The sequence below is a fragment of the Silene latifolia genome, chromosome 8 (assembly GCF_048544455.1).
Source record: "Silene latifolia isolate original U9 population chromosome 8, ASM4854445v1, whole genome shotgun sequence".
NCBI lineage: Eukaryota > Viridiplantae > Streptophyta > Magnoliopsida > Caryophyllales > Caryophyllaceae > Silene > Silene latifolia.
In genome coordinates this window covers 79447677-79470645 of record NC_133533.1, presented here as the reverse complement: position 1 = coordinate 79470645, position 22969 = coordinate 79447677, and the positions used below count along the sequence as shown (strand labels likewise).

At 39.0% G+C, this 22969-nt stretch overlaps 2 protein-coding genes and 1 long non-coding RNA gene across 4 annotated transcripts; 1 reads left to right on the top strand and 2 right to left on the bottom strand.

Moving 5' to 3' along the window:
• Positions 1 to 2484: 2484 nt before the first annotated feature.
• LOC141596992 (protein ACCUMULATION AND REPLICATION OF CHLOROPLASTS 6, chloroplastic) lies at positions 2485 to 11243 on the top strand. Its single transcript, XM_074417275.1, has 7 exons — positions 2485 to 2925; positions 4006 to 4236; positions 4710 to 4934; positions 5462 to 5722; positions 6022 to 6976; positions 7400 to 7536; positions 10732 to 11243. Exons 1-7 carry the CDS (start codon positions 2617 to 2619, stop codon positions 11020 to 11022), a joined length of 2409 nt encoding a protein of 802 aa, XP_074273376.1. The 5' UTR covers positions 2485 to 2616; the 3' UTR covers positions 11023 to 11243.
• Positions 11244 to 11708: 465 nt separating this feature from the next.
• Positions 11709 to 18879, bottom strand: LOC141596991 (kinesin-like protein KIN-7J). Of its 2 annotated transcripts, none has more exons than XM_074417273.1 (13): positions 18704 to 18879; positions 17732 to 18129; positions 17455 to 17544; positions 17251 to 17351; positions 17034 to 17147; positions 16292 to 16373; positions 16125 to 16192; positions 15989 to 16051; positions 15756 to 15880; positions 15129 to 15465; positions 13371 to 14726; positions 12409 to 12770; positions 11709 to 12331 (listed from the first exon to the last, which is right to left on the bottom strand). In XM_074417273.1, exons 2-13 carry the CDS (start codon positions 17937 to 17939, stop codon positions 12004 to 12006), a joined length of 3234 nt encoding a protein of 1077 aa, XP_074273374.1. In that variant the 5' UTR covers positions 17940 to 18129; positions 18704 to 18879; the 3' UTR covers positions 11709 to 12003. The 2 variants fall into 2 exon arrangements, with proteins under 2 accessions (XP_074273374.1, XP_074273375.1); XM_074417274.1 differs by having other exon boundaries at positions 18520 to 18781.
• Positions 18880 to 19136: 257 nt separating this feature from the next.
• Positions 19137 to 20108, bottom strand: LOC141596989 (uncharacterized). The gene is made up of 3 exons (XR_012522655.1): positions 19742 to 20108; positions 19577 to 19622; positions 19137 to 19472 (listed from the first exon to the last, which is right to left on the bottom strand). It is a non-coding gene; the product is annotated as an uncharacterized LOC141596989 (long non-coding RNA).
• Between the last annotated feature and the right edge of the window lie 2861 nt (positions 20109 to 22969).

Sequence of the window (22969 nt, the reverse complement as noted above, 5' to 3'; positions counted from 1 at the left end):
GATTCCTTGTAACATATATTTTAGGCTAATTTTAATGTCTGCACCTTAAAAGAGCGCACTATCTGTAATAGCAAAAAGGATGGCCAAACTCCAAATGAGTAACAATCACGCGGCTTCTTAGGCAATTCCATCCGCTTTAAAGGCCAGAGGTTCATACATTAACATTACTAAAATCCACATATCAGAAGTTCGCATATGTTGGGTATTACGTATGATATTTTTCCAACCACGATCCTCACTCACTACTCTCAAGCATCTAATGCTACTTTATATAATTATATGTGACTACGAATCGTTCTTTAAATGTAAAATAGGGCTCATACTTGGATGTTCAATCCACATAAAGATGGAAAATAACATAGAAAACACACATCCATGTTTCTGAGATTTCATTCAATATAATGTTTAGAAGCATAAGCTTTGTTTATGATAGGTCAGGAAAGCTGCAAACTGCCAATACTGTGACTGGATATTGAAGCGAGAAGCGGTAACCGAAATTAAGCCACAATGTTTGATTTTGAGATAAGCCTGAACCCAAAATCATACACCATTTTATTATACTGGACAATACTCATAAGCTGCTGGATTTCATAACAATTTGATTAAAGGAAAATAGCTAGTTAGAAGATACCTGATATGCATATGTGCGAAGCTTTTCTTGCCGAGCTGCTTCTGATAATGATTTCATTTGATTGCCTTGTGGTGAAATATTCAAACCATTTACCGGGTTTCTTCTCCACTTTACCAGTATTTTTGAAATTCAATACCAAATCGATTATTGATGTCTACAATCTGGTCAAGAAATTCCTGCCATATAAGCAAACCCCACAATTATTGACTGTATTTTTATCTTTATTTATTTGTCCCTTACAAGGTTTAAAGAAAATAATGTATAAGATCTGAGAAGAAGCAGCAACTGTATGTAGACAAAAAAAAATGAAATCTGAATACCATCACACACAGTACAGTGCATATTCCCTTTTGTCCACATGTCCTATTTGTTCAACTTGACCATAATGTTGCATACACTATTACCATTACTATTTCCTTTCATTGATTAAAATTCGAAGTATTTACTTCTACAACAAAATGAGAAACAGTGTGTTGGGATTTGAGATTAATTAATGGTGGATCGAGGAAGTGGGCAGATAGGGGTATGATCGTCCTCGTAAACAATGATAATTTTTAAAGTCTTGGTTAAGATTTTTGATATTTAGATGCTACTAATAAAATAGACAAAGTTATCAAAGTCTTCTCTTTTTTGATAAATTGATCTTTTCTTCTACTTCACCATAATGTTATATCCACTATTACCATTACACAAGAAAGCAGAAACTCCGCTCAAAAATCAGAACAAACATGGCAGTAATTAACCCACAGTAAAACTAAAACACGACACAATTATATATCCAACCACAGCAAATGGACAATTTCCGGTAACAAAGCAGTACATCAATATACACCTGTAAACCCCCAAAATGCACCTGTGAACGAACTCTCCATAAGTGATTGAGAAATGTAACACTCTTTGTGATTTCCGTCACCATTTCGTTGTTTATTACCCAATCTCGACTCTTCAAATTTGAAAAGACGTGATCCAAAATGATAAAAGACATGATCCAAAATTATTACACATATACAATACTATTAGAGCTAGCTTAGCACTGAGGACATAAGCACAAGTTTCTATAATTTCCTCCATAATTTCCACCGTCAATGTGTAAAAGGAATTTTTTTAGAGTGCATAAGATAACCTCTCATTCTAATGAAGACAATTTAGGAAATTTGAAAAAAATTAATGAAACAATTAGGATTAATATATGCCTAAATCATTTATTATCATGTGCCTATTGGACACAATTTAGAAAAATCCATAAAAAAATTGACCTGGCAAAATTGATCCGACCTGAAAGAGTCGAACCGAATAACCCGATTCGTTCTCGATCTGACATCCGAACTCAAGACCCGAGCTTGACACGAATTGACCCAACTTAGTATAACCCGACCCGAATGTTTATTGTTGTACACTAACTATTATACATAAAAAACTTAAATAGTTGACTCGAAATGACCGGGCCCGAATTCTTGCACTCGGAATTGACTCGGGTCAACTGAACTGAACCGACCTGAACCCAATTCGATTACCCCGTTTACGAGTAGTATTAGAAATAGCCTTTAAAATAACATCCCCTCTTACTTATGACGGTTACAACTTTTTATCCCTTTATCTTACGTCGGTAGCTTGTAACAGATTTTATCCATCAAAATAACTACTCCCTTCATACCAATCCAAAAGTAATATGGTAAAAATTGGGGAAACCAAAAAAAGAGGGTAAAAGTGGGGGCAAAAGAGGAAAGCAAGTTGGTGTGTAGGTTTAATGTTGGGTTGGTGTTTGGGCCATAAGTTGATATTTATGTAAATATAAGGAAGAAATAAGGGTATTATTGTCAATTTACAGTTCATTTATAATATGTTACCTTTAAATTGGTACGGACACTTTAGCAAGTGTTACTTTTGGATTGGTACTGAGGAAATATTTGTCAAAAAAGCTAGGGAGCATCATCTGACTGATTCCAACTAGAGAGTCAAGTGAACGTGCAAAAACGAGTGAAAAAATGGGATCACTCACACATCTTGGCTTCATTCCTCCCCCTCCTCTTCCTCTTCCTCCCTTCTCCCCCAACAAATATCTCCGCACCCGCCACCACCGCGTCTTCACCGTCTCCGCCGCTGCTAATGCCGGCACGTCGACGCCTTTTTCCGGTAGTAAATGGGCCCACCGCCTCCTCTCCGACTTCCACTTCTTTCCTTCCGCCGACAACTCCTCCGCCGCTTCCTCCGCCTCCGCCTCCACTTTCGCTTCTCTCCCTCCTTCTCTTGCTCCTCCTGACCGCCATTTCTCCCTTCCTCTCAATTTCTACCAGGTTTTCTCTTTTCTTTTCTTTTCTTAATTTCTCCGTAATTGCTCTACAAATTCTCGTATGAGACCGTCTCTATATAAAATGGTGTGTGGGACTACTAAACAACAACATTACCTTAGTGCCTCAATAGCTCCGGTAAAAAGGGGCTGGATGAACTCAACTTACTCTGGTGTTAGCAACTCAAATAGGCTGTTTCTGAATTACCTAAGCTGAAAACTTCTCCCGAACTGCATCAAAGACTGTTACTCCCTCCGTCCCGGTCATTTGTTTACCTTTAGTTTTTGCACAAAGACCAAGGAAAGAAGAGGTCGTCAGTTATTAGACGGCAGGTGGACCAAATTTAGTGTGGAGGATCAAGTTGACCATCAAAGACATTTCCAAAGTGAAAAGGTTAACAATTGACTGGGACACCCAAAAATGAAATACTTAGTGTGGGACTACTTAAACAAATAACCGGGATAGAGGGAGTACTTCACTATAGAAAGAAGCTCAACCACCTTAGTGTGGGACTACTCATACAAGAATTTCTAATATGGGCGGACTAATAACGATATTATTGTGAGACAAGCCAGTGTATAATTGCTAGTTGTAAATGGATAAATGGGGCGGGGATTTAGTTCAATTGTGTGGATTTCGTGTCACATTTTACACTAGACTGATTCAATGTGATATTATTAGTAACACTCATTTTCAAATTTTAGGTCTTCTATTAGTTTGGTCTGAAAAAGTCTCTAGTTTTGAACATGTTACAAGTTTGAGTAAAGCCAAAATTCGGCAATTTGAACTTTGTTGATGAGCCCTAATTTTATGTAAAAATGCAGATGTTGGGAAGTTATTAAATGGTCTTATTTTTTAATAGGTAAACTGTATAAAAGGGTTGGAAAAGCTAGTTAAATTGTGAGACTAATTGAGTATGATACATTGGCAGTGTCCCTTTTAAATGTTATATCTCGCATTAGTTTAGTGTGATGCTGTCCGTTTCTTAGGAGACCTAATTTTCTACATTTGCACATATTACAAGTTACTGAAATTCAGGAATTTTAACTATATTGATGAAAACCTAATTCATTTGTGAAAATTCAGGTGTTGGGAGCTGAACCTCATTTCTTGGGGGATGGAATACGGAGAGCGTTTGAAGGCAAGGTTTCGAAGCCACCGCAATATGGATACTCCCAAGATGCTCTGGTGGCAAGAAGGCAGATTCTTCAAGCTGCTTCTGATACTCTTTCCAACCCTAGTTTTAGGAGAGAGTATAATTTGGGTCTTTCTGAAGCTGACGACGAAACTACTCTCTTTGACGTCCCCTTTGACAAGGTATCTGCTTAAACTCTACCCCACACTGCCATACACTTTTAATTAAACTATGATACTTTAGATGGTTCAATTGCGGGAAATGGTTATCATCTTGTGCTAAGGTTTGGATGATCATTAGCGTACTGAGGCTTTTAAGGATACGGCGATGTAGGAATGCTATGCGTTCCTCTGTTGACAATATATCTGGAAGATTATTGTTCAAGATTGCAATTGTTAAAATTGGTCAAATTGACGGATATTTCAGGCTAAGGGTACTCTGTACTGATATAGTGAATTATTGATATGTGGAACATTACTCTACACTGCAGCAAATTGAACATGGGGTAGATTTTGATATTTTTGGCTAAAATACATTGATGTTAGATTTTTCACTTGAAGCAATAAATCTTAGGAATTGTTAATAGATGGTCGGATTAGCGATAGATATGAATTATATATAGATATAGTTAGCTGATGGTCTTTCGTACTTTTAGGTGCCTGGAGCTATGTGTATTTTACAAGAGACTGGAGAATCAGAGCTGGTTCTGAGGATTGGAGACGTTTTGTTGAAAGATAGGCTTCCTAAGTCCTTCAAGCACGATGTTGTTTTGGCAATGGCCTTGGCGTTTGTTGACCTCTCAAGGGATGCGATGGCCTTATCTCCTCCTGATTATGTCTATGGATGTGAGGCTCTGGAACGAGCTTTAAAACTTCTGCAGGTGAGAGTTTGCAATTCATTTCATCCGGTGCCAACAGGCAAAGAGAACTGAACGGTTTGTATGAAATTTATGAGGTCTCAATCCTTATTTAGGCTGTCTTGGGTCTTAGCTGTGCGATATCATTCGAAGTCCTTTTTAGCTTGATGAATTTTGCATTTTCATCGTCCTTTTGAGCTTCCAGATGTACTGCTGGGAGGTGAAAGAATTTGGTTATGCTAACGATGGAAAGGCTGATTGGCATAGTGTGTTTTGTTGTAATGGATTCTTCATTTGTTTTAGTTTAATGCAGTAGAGCACTATATGCAATTCAAGATTATCTGAAGGCTTGGAGCCAATTTAACTGCCATAGGCTTTATTTGTTGATCTTGATCATGATTGATCGGATTTTAGTTTGTAGACTTGCAGCTTTTGTGTACATTTTAGGACCTTTGTTGGAAATGCAAGCAAGTCCTTGTTTATCTAATGGTATATTTAGTTGTATCTATCTGAATATCAAGGGGTAATAGCCTACCTTACCTTTTATGCAGGAAGAAGGCTCTAGTAGTCTTGCACCAGATTTACAAGCACAAATTGATGAGACACTAGAGGAGATCTACCCACGTTATGTTTTGGAGCTCTTGGGTTTACCTCTCAGTGATGAATATAGGAAGAAGAGAGAAGAAGGGCTTCAACGTGTGCGCAATATGTTATGGGCTGTTGGAGGTGGTGGTGCTGTAGCTATAGCTGGAGGTTTTACTCGAGAAGAGTTTATGAATGAGGCCTTTCTACATATGACAGCTGCTGAGCAGGTTGGTGTAAAGTCTTTCTTATGCTCTTTTTGGGAGTGTTATTTATTAGGAGTAAGAATAGGCACAAGTGCACAAGACAGGGAAAATACTAATGGAAAGGAGACTTGAACCTGTAACTCATTGTCCATGGGACCTCTTCGGCTATTTGGAGAGTTGATATGAGATATGAAGAGAAAGCTCGGAATTTACCTAACTTGGTTATGGTGTTTGATGCTTTTCGAGTTTTTGTCACCTTTAGTTGTCTCGGTCTAAAACTTACCTAGTATAGAAATAACACAGCCTGTTGCGCCTTGTAACAGGTTGAACTTTTTACTGCAACGCCAAGAAACATTCCAGCTGAAAGCTTTGAAGCTTATAGAGTAGCTCTAGCACTTGTTGCGCAGGCTTTCATTAGCAAGAAGCCGCATCTAATTCAAGATGCTGACAACTTGTTCCAACAACTTCAACAGACCAAAGCAGCAGTTCCAGCTGATGCTGTTTCCTTAAATGCTACTAATGTAAACCGTGAGAAGGAATTTGCATGTGCAAGGGGTCTCTGTTCACTGTTGGTTGGTGATCTTGATCAGTGTCGGACATGGTTGGGTCTGGATGTTGAAAATTCACCTTATAGGAATCCAGCAATTGTGGATTTCATATTGGAGAACTCGAGGCATGATGAAGACAACGATACACTTCCGGGCTTATGCATATTGTTGGAGACTTGGCTGACTGAGGAGGTTTTCTCTAAATTCAGGGAGACAGATGGTGCTCAATTTAAACTCCGGGATTATTATGATGATCCTGCTGTTTTGAAGCACTTGGAACGGCTGGAGAGTGGAAGTGGGTCTTCAGTAGCAGCGGCAGCAGCCATAGTAAGGATTGGGGCTGAGGCTACTGCAGTGATTGACACTGTCACAAGCAGTGTAGTACAGGCACTGCGAAAGGTGTTCCCACCAAGCTCTAATGGCGACCGCATAACACGCCAAGAAGATGTTGGAATTAATGGCTTTGGAGAAGAGTACAGGTCATCAGAGCTTATATATGATAATAATCTAAGTTATGTTGACTTATCCAGTAAAAATGTTATGGAAGAAGCTAGTGAACAAGAATCAATCACGGAGAAAATAAAAGATGCAAGTGTGAAGATTATGTGTGCCGGTGTAGTGATTGGGATGACGGCTTTTGTTGGCTTGAAACTTTTTCCTGGCAAAAATGGATCCGCAAGTGTGCAGAAGCAAGTTGGTTCTGCTATGGCCACTGATCTCTCTGATGTGGGTATGACTTGCTAAATATTCTTCATCTTAGTTAATTTTGGGTTCTTTTATTTTAATATTCTCTCTGTCTGTTGAAACGTAGCTATCTCCCCCCCCCCCAAAGAAAATGTGGTTCTCCGATTTACATCTAGAGACGCCTTTCAGACACGAATGACTTGAACAAGTTTGACATTGAAATAACATAGGAATTAGGAAATGTGACCTTAAGTGGGCCTTTACTTTTTCTCTTGGTGAGTTAATTGCTTTATGAGGATGATTGTGGTACATTATAAAAGAAGCTAGAAATTGATCATTCTCAACCTTTAGAAAGCTAAGATTCTGGGAATGAGGGTGGCAGATTTGGCCAAGAGCTGACTCAGATTTTCCTAAGCTTAGTTTTGTACAGAAATGCACGTATACTAACTTTTGCACACAAAAAAAGCAGGACTCCCAAATAATGAATTTGTCGAGATGGAAATACAAAAAATGGATGCCAGACTTGCGGATGCTCTGGTTAGGAGATGGCAGAACATAAAATCGCAGGCGCTGGGACCAAGTCATTCCCTTGACAAGTTGTCAGAGGTAAATCAAAGCTTTCTTGTGTAAGTTTAGGAGTTCATGACTATTGCGCCTACTCATATGATTGTGGGTGTTAATAGCTGAAATAGTGACCACCTTCATAGTCTTTACTTATCTATGGTGCTTCCATCCTTCCCTTTGTTTATGAGAAATTGGCCATGGTTTCTATGAACTATTGGCAGTTGTACCGTGACTGTAATATTACCAAGGGCAATATGGGTTTCTCATATCTACGGCTATATGTGCGCATTAGGGGGACTACATTGAGTATTCTGTTTTTAATTTTGGGATATTCTCTCGTGTACCCCTCAACTTTTTCATTTTCTATGATATACCCCTCTTTTCATGCAAAAAACTTTGACCGTCAATAACTATTGGCTACAAGTTCAGAATACGTTAAACTTTTTTTTCAAATTGACCTTCTTTAAAAGGTCTTCCGTTTAAAAAAAAAATTCACCGACGTTTCAACTCGTAGTCGGGAATTATGGTCGGTCAAAGTTTATTCGTTAAAAAATGTTTGACCAACCATAACTACCGGCTACGTGTTTAAAAAGCGGTGATTTTTTTTTTTCAAATTGAAGGCCTTGACGAGATAATTGGTTTGAAAAAAAAAATTACCATTTTCTGAACTCGTAACAGAGAATTATTGTCGGTCAAAGTTTTTTTGTGAAAAACGAGGGGTACACCATAGAAAACGAAAAAGTTCAGGGGTACACGAGAAAATACCCCTTTAATTTTTTATTCGTCTCAGCTATTTGTTTGTGTTTTCAACTTAAACAAGTCTTGTGTGTCAAAAAGTCTGCCCAGTTTTTGTCCTTACCGTCACTATTAACACTAACCGCCCTATAATAAATACCCGTAATCCACTTGCATGTGTTTGTATAAACACAAATACTGATCCAGTCCTCTCCATTTTCTCAAAAACAAATGGAGGTCCATTACTTATTAATGGTCCAGATCTAATTCTAAATAGATCGGGTGGTTGAAAATACACTTGAGTATGAAAAAGGTAAATGGAAATTAGATACTCCCTCCATTCAACTCCACTTTACATGTTTGCTTTATCACGTTTGCCAACGCCACTTTTACGCGGTAAATATCTTTAACTACGTATTTGCAAAAATTATAAAAGTTAGATATTTTTAATGTACTCTTAAATACGAATCAAATAAGATCCCACATGAATATATTTTAACTTATGTATCGAAAGAAAACTGAAGTTGAATATCCACTTGTGAATAGTGTGCAAAAGTGAAACCTGCAAAGTGGAGTTGAATGGAGGGAGTATATAATATAATATGGGTGTATTAGGGAAGGAAATGGAGAGAAGAAATGGAGAGGATTCAAATTGCAGAACCAAATGTAGACAAACGGATGAGAACCACTACTCCTACTAAGTATTTTTTTTTTTTTTTTTTTTTGATTGCTGTGAAGAAAGAGTCTTACATTATAGTGGTACGGCTCACTAGACCATACCTATAAACTACAACATAAAACACTAGGTTACTACTAATAACATAAACTGAAACAAGGTAAAAGTTGCATCGGTTAACAACATAGTGTTGATGGCGTACGACGAAAGTCTGAACACGCTCTTCAAAATCATAATCTACCCCAATCGCTAATGGATGAGCAGCGCTGGCCAAAGGAAAACACCCATCTTTGCTTGTCTTGATTGATGTAGCTTCGGAGAAATACCTGCAACAATACCCAAGAAAGGGTCTCGGAGATTCATCTCCTTGGCTGTGAAAATCTTCCTCAGAAAACCAACGAGCCTCCACCAACTCATTGTTACTCGTCTTAATAGATACAACTTCGGAGAAATACCTGTAACAAGACCCTAGGAAGCGTCTTGGAGATTCATCTCCTTGGCTGTGAAACACCTCATTCAGAAACCAATGAGATGAGCCCCTTGACCCAACGAGAAAGAACAAAGTGCACTTACGCCCCAAGGACGTAGAAAGAAAAGGCGGAAGACAGACCACAAAAATCTGTCTTCAGAGGAGAGCAAACTCCTACACTTTCGAACATAAACCCCGTTGACCAGAATCTCACGGCCCAGAAAAGTGAGTAAAAAGGTAGATAACAAGGAGGGGAACCACTTGAACAATCCCCTTACCAACACCAACTCAGAAAACCGTGGTGAGTTGGACCCTACACAGTCCCGATGCAAAGTAACCTTCATCCTAATTGACCCAAGGATAAGGGGACAGGACACCCCAAACCAACCGGAATTTATTATTTGAATTAACAAAAGACACAAAAAGATGAAAAAACACATAAGTCAAAGGTGAAACCACCGCAACCGACCAACCAACAACACAACCAAAGAACCCGACTCCACCCTACAAACACGCCTCCGCTGAAGGACAAAAGTCCAGGCTTCCACGGCAATACTCCTACCAAACAAACGGACCCACACGCCAACCACGACCGTCACGGACGACCCTTCAACCATCAACCCCCAAAAAACTGAGACTCCAAATTTCACAACCCCCCAGGACCATAGGACCATGACCATAGGACCATCGGCTACCTGCTACAAAACCAACCCTAGACAAAACACCCCAGCCCGACAAGATGAAACACAAGATGAAACAGGACAAGGGACGATCGGAGGGGAAGGGGGAAACACCGAATCGACCCAAAACCCGCCACCACAAACAAAAAAGGACACAAAGAAACGCTAAACTCGACGACCCATAACATAAACAGAAACATACCAGGGTGGGGAAAGGGGTGAGGGAGAGGGGAAAACACCCTTGATTGGCCAGCAAGTCCTTCGATGACAGGACAGGAGAACGGAGGAACGGAATGACCTCATAGCAAAGACATCAAACCCAACCAGCCGCCGGACGATCGAAACGGAACCACAATCCGACCAAGGGAGGATTGAAAGCAAGCCAAAATCAGAGCTCAGAGGCAACGTATCGCCGGAGATAGGTTAAAGGAGGAACCCATCTCCGGCGATAGGACAGGGGGAACAGGTGAGGATGTGTGTGGTAGGGGTGGCGGCGGCTCAATAAGAAATTAGGGTTGTTTTGTTTTTGATTTTAGAGAGAAGGGGGATGCTTTTTAGAGAGATGGAGATTACAGTGTTTTTGTAAATGCTTATTTCTTATGTTGAGTAGATACTAAGTACTAATAGTATGTTTTATTGTATTATATTTATATTGATATGAAGAAACAAACTTTTAGGTTCTGGATGGCAATATGCTTAAGATTTGGACCGACCGGGCGAAGGATATCGCCGAGCGTGGTTGGGTTTGGGACTACAGTTTGATAGACGTCAGTATCGATAGTATAACTGTATCCCAGGACGGTAAGCGAGCCACAGTAGAAGCAACTCTTGAAGAGTCGGCCAATTTAACAGATGTAGGCCAACCCCAGAACAATGATTCTTACACCAAAACTTACACGACAAGGTACCAGATGTCGTATTTAGGATCTGGATGGAAGATCTCGGAGGGAGCTGTTCTTCAATCATAAGTCTCGTAGACAGGTATCGTGATCTTGCTATGTATAGATATCTCTGGTTGTCAGTGTAGTCTGTACAAGAGTGATTTATGGATTATGTAGATCCCAGTATTTGTTGATGGATCTTTTGGTATGTTGTTGAATAAGGATTAGGTTTTCCTCAACTCATGGTTGAAAATGTAATTAATTTTGTCACAATTTTCATCGAGATGTTCAGTCAGATTTGCATTCAAGTCCTATCTGATCGATCAGTCACTCTCCTATAGGTCATCCTATAATGTAGGATGAGTCCAACACATATAAACAGGAATGCAAAAGATTGAGGATCGTCTTAAACTTAAGACGGTCTCTTTGTGTTGGGTTTCATTTAAATATATATTGACTAATGTATGTTTGAGATGGTTTTAAGCCAGATTGGCTCAAATTAGAAAAATACTTGTTCAACTTAAATGTATGTTATCAAAATTACATCTAATGATAAACCTGAAATGCAATAGACGTGCTGATGGGAATGGAGCAAACTCTTTACCCAGTCGTTTATCTCTTCGTGAGAGCACCCGCGGCGAGGGGATTATACACCGTTGTCGAGGGTGAACACCTTGATTTACACCAAAAAAGAAAAAAGAAATGCAATAGACGTGTTCAAGTTGGACTGATTGTTCATAAGCCGGTCGGATTAATAAACAATTTAATATGTGCGACAAATAAATGATTATAAAAAAGGACGAAGTAAGTCGGAGTATAGCTTAACCAAATATGTACCGTGGACCATGGGTCACAAACAAATTGTTAATCTAATATGTACGACAAATAAATTTCTGGGTTAGTAGTTAGTACCCAATTAACCAACATCATATAGATCAGCAATACTAAATCTGTCACTCCTACACTCCTTGAAGAAAAGAAATAGACGTTTTTTTTTTTTTTTTTTTTTGGGATAAAACGACTTTTTTTGTTTTCGAGTTAGAAGCAAGAAAAATTGGCTAGAAGCTTTTAAGCAAGAGATGGTATGCCAGAAATCCAGCTATAGGATCTGCGGTTAATGATAGTTTTAGGATTGAGACTGGGGCCCACGAACATCTCCTTGGCGACTTCACCATCGTCTGCAAAACCAACCAGCTTAGCAACAACGCTTGCACTCTCCCTGATATGCTGCATATCCTTGCTGTCTGTCCAAAGCTGTTGTGCCAATTGCAGTCTCCTCTGCTTGCTGTTTATTGCAATCCCCCATTTCTCAAAAAGGCTTTCTCTCTCTTGAAGCGGGATCATCTTGTACATTTGCTTCATCAACATCTCCCTTTCTTGATTCAATGCCTTCATGCTGAAGTGGTCAATAACTCAATATGAGCAAGCATGCATGTTGTTGGTACAGGTTAGAGCGAAAATAACAGACTGTACCTTGAAGATGGTGTCGAAATCTGACCATCCATTACAATCTTTTGGCCTTGATCAAATCGGTTCTTAATGAAAGACAACCTTCTGAGCTCTACCTCCAAGTACAGCTTGTCAGAGGGATCACCTTTGAAGAGCAAGTAAAAATAGGTTCTGTGGACTAATGGTATATGGCATGCATGCCAAAGTTCGATGATTCTGAACCGCGTGTTCTCGAACTCCTCACTCCAACTTAATGGGGATTGTAAACTGCTTGGTGTTCCCTCTGACATGCAATCTCTTTCCTGCATCCCACATGAGGCTATGTCTCGGACGCTGTCACTAGATTCACTGTACTTTGGTTCAGACAAATCATCCATGATACCATCCTGCAAAAAACCAGCAACCTTGCTCAATCACACCAGGATTTTGAACAGAGCGCGGGACTAGATGTGACAATCTGAGGACGCTTGTTCCTTGATGTTCAGTGGTCACATAAAAACAATATAACCCACTTCTTGTGTTTGTAACATATTTCTTTATCTAATTTACTTGTGTGTTAGTATCTGTCATAATGAAGCCAGAGACTCAATATTATTTGGTTCCGAAGTTTGATGGAATAAGAGAAAAATCGCATACCAGATTTGTTGCACTTTTTTTTTTAAAAAAAAATTGTGAAGTGGAAGTCATTTGATGCAATTCTTAATGTAGTTTGCATCGTGGGATGTCTGGAAAGAACCTTTATTTGTTCTCAACGCAAAGGTAAGAGTGCATACATTCATCAGTTCATCACCCTAATTCACTGAGGTAATGTTATTGTATTGGTATGTCATTTAGACTGATTTTTTTTTTTTTTTTTTTTGTGGAAACTGAAGTATGATATAGATACTTATCACGATTTTGCCGATGTGTAAACTACATAGAATGTGCATCAAGAGGAATTTCTATTTTTGGCATACTTAAAAAAGGAAGAGGCATTGCATACTCACCAATTTGGATCCTATTAGCTTGTGGGGATTATGTTTAGCATCTCCATTTGTTCCTGCAACAGAAGTGTATATGCTGGAACTGTCGCTCACATCAGAATTCCTGACATCCTGATCCATCTCAATCCTTATAGCATCTCTTATAGTAGTTGGAAAACCTGATATAGATGTATCTGCATCGCACCCATCATTCGTATCGAATCCCTTAGGCAATTTCTTTGGCCTTTCTGAGACAGCCACCTGGTCAAACCCACCAAAAGATTGATTCTGATGATGTTGAACTACCGTATCAAAGGTAGAAGTGGCACGAATCGTACTCAAAACTGCCTTACAACTCCTACTTTTGCTCAAGTTCGACGGTCTGTTGGTCAATCTGTCTGACTCCATGGAAGGAGAGTAGTGTTCAAGAGGGTTCCGGTTGGCCAAGCTGTCAATAGTCTTTTGCAGTTCCTTAATCCTTTTCACCAATTCCTCGTAATCACTATCACAGTGATTTTCCACTTTTATTTCTTCTTTCTTTTCGGAAGATAAAGTACACTCTTTTTCAGCCTTTGAGTTATCTGACAATCTCTCTTCCTTTTCGGATGAATTTGTATACCCGTTTTCAGATACCTGTGTCCCACACTTCACATCAGAAGGATTCGTCTCATTTTCAAACTCTTGATCCTTTTCAGATGACGTGGTGTGCTCTTTTACAATCATAGACTTCATTTCTTCCTTTAGTTCAAGTGGAATAACATCAACTTCATCAGTCACCAATACATCAACCTCTGACTTGTCTGACTCTCTTCCTTTCATCTCTTCAACTGATACAATACACTCTTTCTCAATAATGCTCTTCTTTTCTTCCTCTTTCTCCCTTTCCCTTTCTTTCTCTATAACTTCTTGAGAAAAACCAGTCAAAGGATCTGATAAGTTTGTTTTCCCATCGATACTTGCTTCAACTTCAATGCAATGAACCTCCTTGCAGTTATCTTCCATGTCTTCATCTACTCTAGTTGTGACGGCGGTCATTTCCTCCCAAACTGCAGGAGCAAAATCCGGGGTTGCATTGTGAACATAGTTGTCGAAAACATTAGACGTTTGAGTGGAAAAATCGAAATCAGTATGTTCATCAAGATACTGGAAGGATTCTGAGGTTGCTAGGTCCACATCCAAACGCTGGTAATCTGATATGTCTGATGTTACCGATGAATCATCTACCCATGAAATTTTCTCCCGTGATTCTGATGTTTGACGACTTGACACATCATCCTGCGGCCGTGAGAACTGGTGACTCCCAGCAGTTCTTAGCAGCTCTTCTATTCTTGATTGAGCAAGATCACGCTGCCTACTAAGTTCTTTCATTTCTTTCTCCATCTGGTTGTATATAAGAACAAGGCAATGGTAAGGCAAGTGATATTTGGATAATTGAATCACTGAATGAAGTAATTCTTACTTTCAAACTTCATACTTGTATTAGTTTGCATATTACTCTTCTCAGTCAATCTCAGCCATTGGTAAAATGACTGTCAACCAGCTTTTTTCCCATTCTACCCATGAGACTAGTGGACTCCGCCATTTTTACATTCTAACCTAACCTTTATAAGTTACTTATTATCCATTCACAGGTGCTTGTTCGAAAACCGCTTCAATAGCAAACGTAAACAAATTGCTAAGACATAGGGGTTAATAACTGTGGAGTCTCATTTGACCATGATTTCTGGTCGTCTGATAAAGGAGTTCCTTCACAGATGAATCCAATAAAAAAGTGTTGCTCACCTTTTCAATCTGAAGTTCTTTTTCTTTCAGAATGGAAGTAACATCATCCTTTGTGGAGACTGATGATATAGTCTTGAGTTCAGTTTCCAATTTTGCCAACTCTTTCTTCAACTGTTTCACCAATGCCTTGTCAGACATCACCACATTCACCTGAGCATTGGTACTCACCTCCTTCGCGCAGCTTGCGAATAACAGCGTATTTCTAGATTGTTCTAGATGACTGTGGGCCGGGCTCATGGTGCATATAATAGCGGTCCTGGCATTTCCTCCCAAAGAGTTGTGCAGTATGCGCGTTAGCTTTGAGTCTCGATATGGAACATGCGCATTTCTGCCTTTGCTGCATTTCAGACTTCATGCATTAGCTCTATGCCTCTATCACTTCTTATTCTTGCATAAGATATTAGAATTATACATAAATATTTTTAGTAGAGTTTGTTTGAAACCGATTTATACAATGTATGTGTCAAATGTTTCATAGTCTAGTATAGAATATTGTCGGGTATTCCCACAAGTGAGTAATTTATCAAAACATGAGAAATTGCGCACAGATTTCAATTGAAAGAAAATAATTGACCATCTATTTTGGTGAAAAAATGCATAAAGTGGATACGAAAGAAAGGTAATAACCTCAGAGTGCGTATAACTTTCCCAAGAGTTAGCAAACTTCGATTTATGTGCGAACCTTCTTTCAGTCGCGTACCAGTTGACAGTGTTTGAGAGGTACGCTCGCTTCCAGCAAGATCAACAAAGTTCTATGTGAGAAAACATCATGACAACATTATAACTGTTCAAATTCTGATTAGTTTTTTACATCGTTGATAATCACAATATCGTAAAGCTAAGAGAACAGGCTTGCATACCACATTTGCCGCAAGCATACTCGAGTTTCCACCACCAAATCGACGAGCAGAGCTTTCAATAGTCTGATAGAGTTCAAATCTATCATAAGTAAACATCTCATAGGTAAAGGTGCCATTTTGTAAATCAACAACATACCAGCCTGAGGATTTGATGAGATCTAGAACTTGTTTCGTTAAGACCGGTTTCTCCTGTCTGTCTTTGTGCTACAAGTAAAGAACATGGGCATAAATCATTTCAAATTAGGACAATGTTGGTACCTTGTATCCCCAAAGACTAAAAAACCTCAGTTTAAAGGTCCTTACCTTCGCAAACAGCAATGAGCTCAAGAAGATGACCTCTATCTCTCAGAATCTCCTCTGTAAGTCTCTCGACCACTGTCCCTCTCTGTTATCCAACAACAACAACATTAGCCCAGAGTATCAAATGCTCTCACAAATAGTGGGGTCAGGGGGGTTGGATGTAAGGAGCTTTACTTCTATGTTACAACCACAAGGTAGCTATTTGTTATTTCTGGATGACCAATAAATGAATATTGTGTCGAGAATTAAATTGAATGACTACTTTACAATAAAAAGGAGCCCAGCCAGTGACCCATTTTGCTTTATACCATCACAATTCATATAATCATAGCCAAACAATAGTGAGTCCTTAGCCCCCCCGTCCTCCACCTTCAACCGACAAAGGCCATTATTCTTAGTATCAATTGTGTTCTATGTTACTCACACTTGATTGCAAGTGTCGATGCAGGTTGTGTTGAAAAGGCTATTTTGTGCAACTTTTTTCAATATAAATAAATAGTATTAGCATAAATGGAGTGAGTATGTGTCATATCACTTCGCACAGAATAAGGCTTTTGTGTGAATTCTTGTTATGTTATGCCCTAAAATGAGGTATCTCTGTACCATGTCGAGTTGAGTCAAAAGGAATGCTGTTTTGCTTAAAGACACAGATGCCAAAGTGGAGTGTGGAAGTATCATAGTTATTTTTTTGTCTAATTTTATGATTGCATAATGGCTTGAACTATATATTGACTATAAAACTTACCTCGGGATCATCCAAGCACCTCAGGGGTGTAGGATCTGGACTCAAGAGGTCCCTGACATTTTCATTGTAGATTTCAATAGCCGAGAATTTCATCACAAATTCCCTCTCCTTATGCTGTTCAAAAGTTACAAAATGTATTTCAATATCAACAAAATGTTTGTTTTAATATAAATAAATGTCAAATGAAGAAAGAAATATGATCTGAAATTCTGAGTACCTTCTCTATATAATCATATATATCTGATACAGCATAGTGTGTTATTCCACTCATTGTAAATGTCTTCCCACTGCTTGTTTGTCCATACGCGAAGACACTTGCTATTTAACGAAGATGCATAAATTTCGAGCAAGTCATCAATAAGTTGAAGACAATGACAAATGATAAAGGCAGAATTCAGAATGTAGAAGATGGATGACTCACAATTAATGCCATTTAAAACCGAAAGAGCAACTTCTTTAGCAGCCTCCTCATAGACTTTCTTTGTAGAACAATCATTCCCAAATACTCTGTCTATCGCACAGTTATGCAAAATGGAAGGAACAAAAATCGTTACAAATCACCAATCAATGTCAAAAATCAAATCAGAAACATGTTTAATCCGAAATAGCAGTAGTACAATAACAAGTAATAAAATTGGATGTGAAATATCCAATATATAATTAAATCAAAAACTCAATGTTGAAGGGGATTAGCTTACCAAAATTATAGGCATTAGGATACATGGAACGTTCAGCAAGGCAATTCTTGAATATGATGGTGGTATTGTTGATGCACTCCCAATCAGCAAAATCATTGCTCTGGATTTCCTTCCCATTGAGAGGCCTCAGTCTCACAGATACAAATATCTTTTCGCGGCGGGTATCAGGCCCTTGCACCAGGTCCTGGTCCCCACCTTCCAACACCATTTTCCGGCCCTTTTAATGTCAGTCTGGCCTTTACTACCTTACTAGCTGAACTTCAGCAATGAAGACGCTTTTTTGCTTTATCCTTTGAGAATGCAGTTTTTTTTGCAAATCAATAAACAGATGATCAACCCTTCTGGACTGGTTTTCGATTACTTATTTGATGCTCAAAGCCAGGGAATTTATGTTGAATCTGAGAAACCAAAACAATTATAGAAATGATGAGAATTTCTGACCTATTTTTACCTTTGTCAGACTAGGCCTAGCAAGGATAAAGATTGACATTGTCAAATTCATTAAGATAATAAAAATACTATTCAATTCACAGCTGTTTGCAGGTAGAGGACGAACAAGTATAATCCTGGACATTATCCACATCAATACAATTTTAGACCAAGTCATTCGAAAAAATGTTACATTAGCATATGACAGCGAAATTATATTGAATTTCCAATGCCAAAATACATCATTGACTTCATCATCAATTAATTTCAGAAATTGGAAACCGCAATGCAACGATATGATCAATATACCAACCATAAAATTTCCAGTAAAATTATAAAGAGCTAAATGAATATTTTACCAGAAATTTCAGTATAAAGCAAAAGCTTATGATTTTTTTTTTTTTTATCTAGGCAATGATGTTAATTCAAAAGCAATGTTTTTTAGAAAAATATGAAAATTAGGTTTTTGTTTGTTTGGAAATTGAGAATTGAGAATGGAGGAACAAAAATGCGAGAAGGTAGGAAGTGAAAGGGAGTTTGTACATTTAGCCTGTCCATTTTCATTTGAAAGAAGACTTGTTAACAGCAGAATAACAGTGACTTTCTCTCTCCATCCTCCCTGTCAACTAAACAATGTTCACCACTAATTATAACTGCCATGGTATTAGGCAGAATCACAGAATATTTGCAACTCATTTACAGTTGTACTCTTGTCATTTGGGTATTATAATTATAATTTCAACTAATATATACCACCCCTCTTGGAGAGACAAACCCAATTTAAAAAAAAAAAAAAAAAAAATACACTCGTATTTTTATAAGACCCGTTAAGGCGTTAATCTATAAATAAATATTGAAAACAAGAAAGAACTATGGAATACTCCCTCCGTCCCGATCAATTGTTGTCCTTTCGTTTTGGCACAAAAACCAAGGAAAGAGGATAAGGCCAATAACAAAATGACAAGTGCAACAAATTGAATGAGAATGATCAAATTACTCATCAAGTTCATTCTTAAAATAGAAAGGACAACAAATGACTGAGACACCCTAAAATAGAAAAGGACAACAAATGACCGGGACGGAGGGAGTACATTATTATGGGTCGGTCTAATAATAATCTTCTCATGAGACTATTTCTTAGAGAACTTATAATCTAGGGTAGACCAGATGTCGTCCATTCACCAGCACCAATAATATACTTGCCTTGAAAACAAGCTCAATGTTGTATTTTTGAAAGCAAAGCTTCCCCATATTAAAGCCATTGCAGGATTCAAACTGTATTGCAGACTGCAGTTGTTATTAATCTTCAACTCTGTATGGAAGATTGGAAGGTCTAACATTTAATAAAAACAGAGTGCAAAATGTGATGCATACTATAACAAAATTTATTTATTCTGGACGAATGTGGGAACTTACAATCGCAAGATGCTATCCCAGAACTTTAAGAACTAGTCTCTCATTTCTGCAACAACAAAAATCGAATATATTTTTCAAGTCTGAGTCACAACTTAAACATTTGTGCTAGATAATTAATCAGTAATTCACGGCATAAGTATATCAGTACGCGAGATAGTTATATACCAGTACAAAAGTAAATAGGTAACCACCCTCATCCCCAATACTAATGGTGCCTACTCAAGAGTGAAGAGTGTAACCATAATAGTGAGCATAGGAAACAAAGTGGTAGATCTCATTCTCTATGTTAATGGCACCATCCTTGGCACGTATAAGCATGAACTCGAGCTCTTAGCTTCCGATTGACTCCTCCAACTTATCTTTGTCAAGGTGTTCATCTCCATTAGCAAGGACCCACCTGACCACCCACCAACCTAATGCCCTCATAAAGGAAATTATTTTTGTTAATAACTTCCTCTATTTCGTCCATATAAATTCTCCACCCCATTATTATTATGAACCACTAAAGCCACCTCCATTTCATTTTACACTGTTGTTTATATCATTATGCATAGAGTTGTTGATGGGTCATCCCGTCCATTAATTCAGATTTTTCACACAAAAAAATGGTCACGAACAATGCATTTTAAAAATTTGCATAGAATCGTCTTGATATCGCCTTAAATACCTACTACCTGTTAATAATACATAGTTTAATATATTTCTATTAGTATTTATTGTAATTATTTCCGCAGCTTTCCTAATTGTAATTATTTCCGTCTTGCTCTTCAAGCATTGTATCTTAGGGTTTTTAATGCATCGTTGTATCACTATAAATACCTTGTATTATCATCAATAATATTATGCCTTCTTTCATATAATTTCTACATGGTATCGAGCTTTTGATCCTGAAAAATTCCAAATTTTTTTTTTCTCCGTCCTCCACAATGACCACCTCTGGTCTCTCCTTTGCTAACCCTAATGAACCCAACTCTCCCTTTCTCCTTATTAACTTCAACAGCTGCACAAAACTTACCCCAAAAACTTACCAAACATGGAAGACACAAGTCGCTGATATCCTCTTTGGTTTCGATCTCCTTAAGTATGTCGATGGCACTTTTCCCAAACCCGACCATACTCTCACTGCCCTAGATTCCAAAACGTCCCCAAACCCTGCCTATGCTACATGGATGCGTCAAGATAGCCTTCTCAAAGGTGCTATCCTTGGCACTCTTGACCCTTCCGTCTCTCCTCTAGTCCTTAAGGCCACCACCTCCCACGAGGTGTGGTCTATTCTGTCCACAACCTATGCTAACCCCTCTCGGGGTCATATTCTTCAAATCAAAAATCGGTTTGACAATCTCAGCAAAGGCGATCTCTCCGTCTCTGAGTATATGCAAGCGGTACACTCTTGTACCACTGAACTTGCCCTTCTTGGTAAGGTACTTGACAATGAAGACATTGTTGATCGTGTTCTCAAAGGACTCGATTCAAACACCTATAAATCTGTCATTGATGCCGTCCGTGCTCGCGACAATCCCATTAGCCTTGAAGCTCTCCACGAGAAGCTTCTTAACCACGAATTGCTCTTGCAAACCTCATCTCCACCACAACAAAACTTCCCTGCTTCTGCCCTTGCTGCTGTCCACCGTCCTGCACCCTACCGTGCCCCCTCCTCTGCCCCACCATCCTCTGCTGGTCTTCTGCCAACACCAAATGACACTCCCATCTTCAAGGGTAAGTGTCAGTACTGCCGCTTTCAAGGCCACTTCATGCAAACTTGCCGTAAGTTTAAGCGTGACTATCCTACTGTTACTTTCCCTCCTCCCCCTCCCCCACGCACCTCTCGCCCATCCACCACTGTCCATCCCCAAGCACACACTGCCACTGCTCCTCCGCCATCTTCCAACTCGTCTTTTCTCTTGGACAGTGGTGCTACTCACCATGTCACTAATGACCTCTCTACACTTGCTCTTCACACTCCCTATGATGGTGCTGACGAGCTTATTATTGGTGATGGTTCTAGTCTCCCCATCTCGCATATAGGTTCATTTTCTATCCCTATTTCTTCATCTCTAACTCTTATTTTCAATAATGTTTTATACGTCCCTACAATTTCTCGCAAAATTCTTTCTATTTCACAACTTTGTCTCGACAATAATGCCTTTGTCGAATTCTCATCCTCTTCTTTTTCTATAAAGAGCAAAACTACGAACAAGGTTCTTCTTCAAGGAACAATTGATCGTGGCATCTATGAATGGACTCCAAGCTTTCCTAGTGTTCATGTCGGTCTTGCTGCTTCTACTTTGGCGTGGCATCACCGTTTTGGGCACCTCTCTATCAATATATTTAGTCGTCTTTGTCGACAATTTAATTTACATACTAGTTCTCACATTAGTCACTGTAACTCTTGTGAGATAAATAAAAGTCATAAGTTTCCTTTTTCCGTCTCTACATTAGTTTCTACTGCTCCTCTTGATATTATCTTCTCTGATGTGTAGACTTCCCCTATTCACTCTATTGATAATTACAAGTATTATGTTGTTTTTATTGATCACTTTTCCAAATATATTTGGCTTTACCCAATTAAAAACAAATCCGACACTGCCTCTGTCTTTCAGCGTTTCCGTGCCTTGGTTGAAAATTTTTTTAAACGACCCATCATTCATCTTTACTCCGATAATGGTGGAGAATACATTAAATTAACTCCGACTATTACATCTGATGGCATTTCTCACTTAACATCCCCTCCTCACACTCCTGAGCACAATGGCTTTGCCGAAAGACGACATCGTCACATAGTTGAGACGGGTCTTTCTCTTCTTTCTCACGCCAAACTTCCCTCTTCGTTCTGGACATATGCTTTTACAACTGCTTCTTACTTAATTAATAGGCTACCAACTCCTACGCTCCAATACTCTTCCCCGTTCCAAATCTTATTTCAACGCTCGCCAAATTACTTAAAACTACGAAGTTTTGGATGCCTATGCTATCCATGGCTTCGCCCCTATTCCGCACATAAACTCGACCCACGTTCAGCTCCGTGTATATTCATTGGCTACTCATCTACTCAAAGCGCCTATCATTGCTTTGATGTTGCATCACGCAAAAACTTCACCTCTAGGCACGTTAAATTTATTGAAACGGTGTTTCCCTCATTCTCTGCCACTAACCTACCTTCTCAATCCTCTATTACGCCCTCTGACTGGTGCTCGTTCACCATCCCCCTTATCTCTTCCCCTCTGCCATCTCCTGATGATACTCCCTCTTCCTCCACCACCCCATCTACCCCTGCCAGTTCCTCTCCTTCCTCCACTCCATCTACCCCTGTCAACTCGTCCCCCCCGTTCAGACTCCTCCCACCTCCCCTCTGCATTCTGCAACACCACACACCCCTCCTGCCCGTACTCCCAC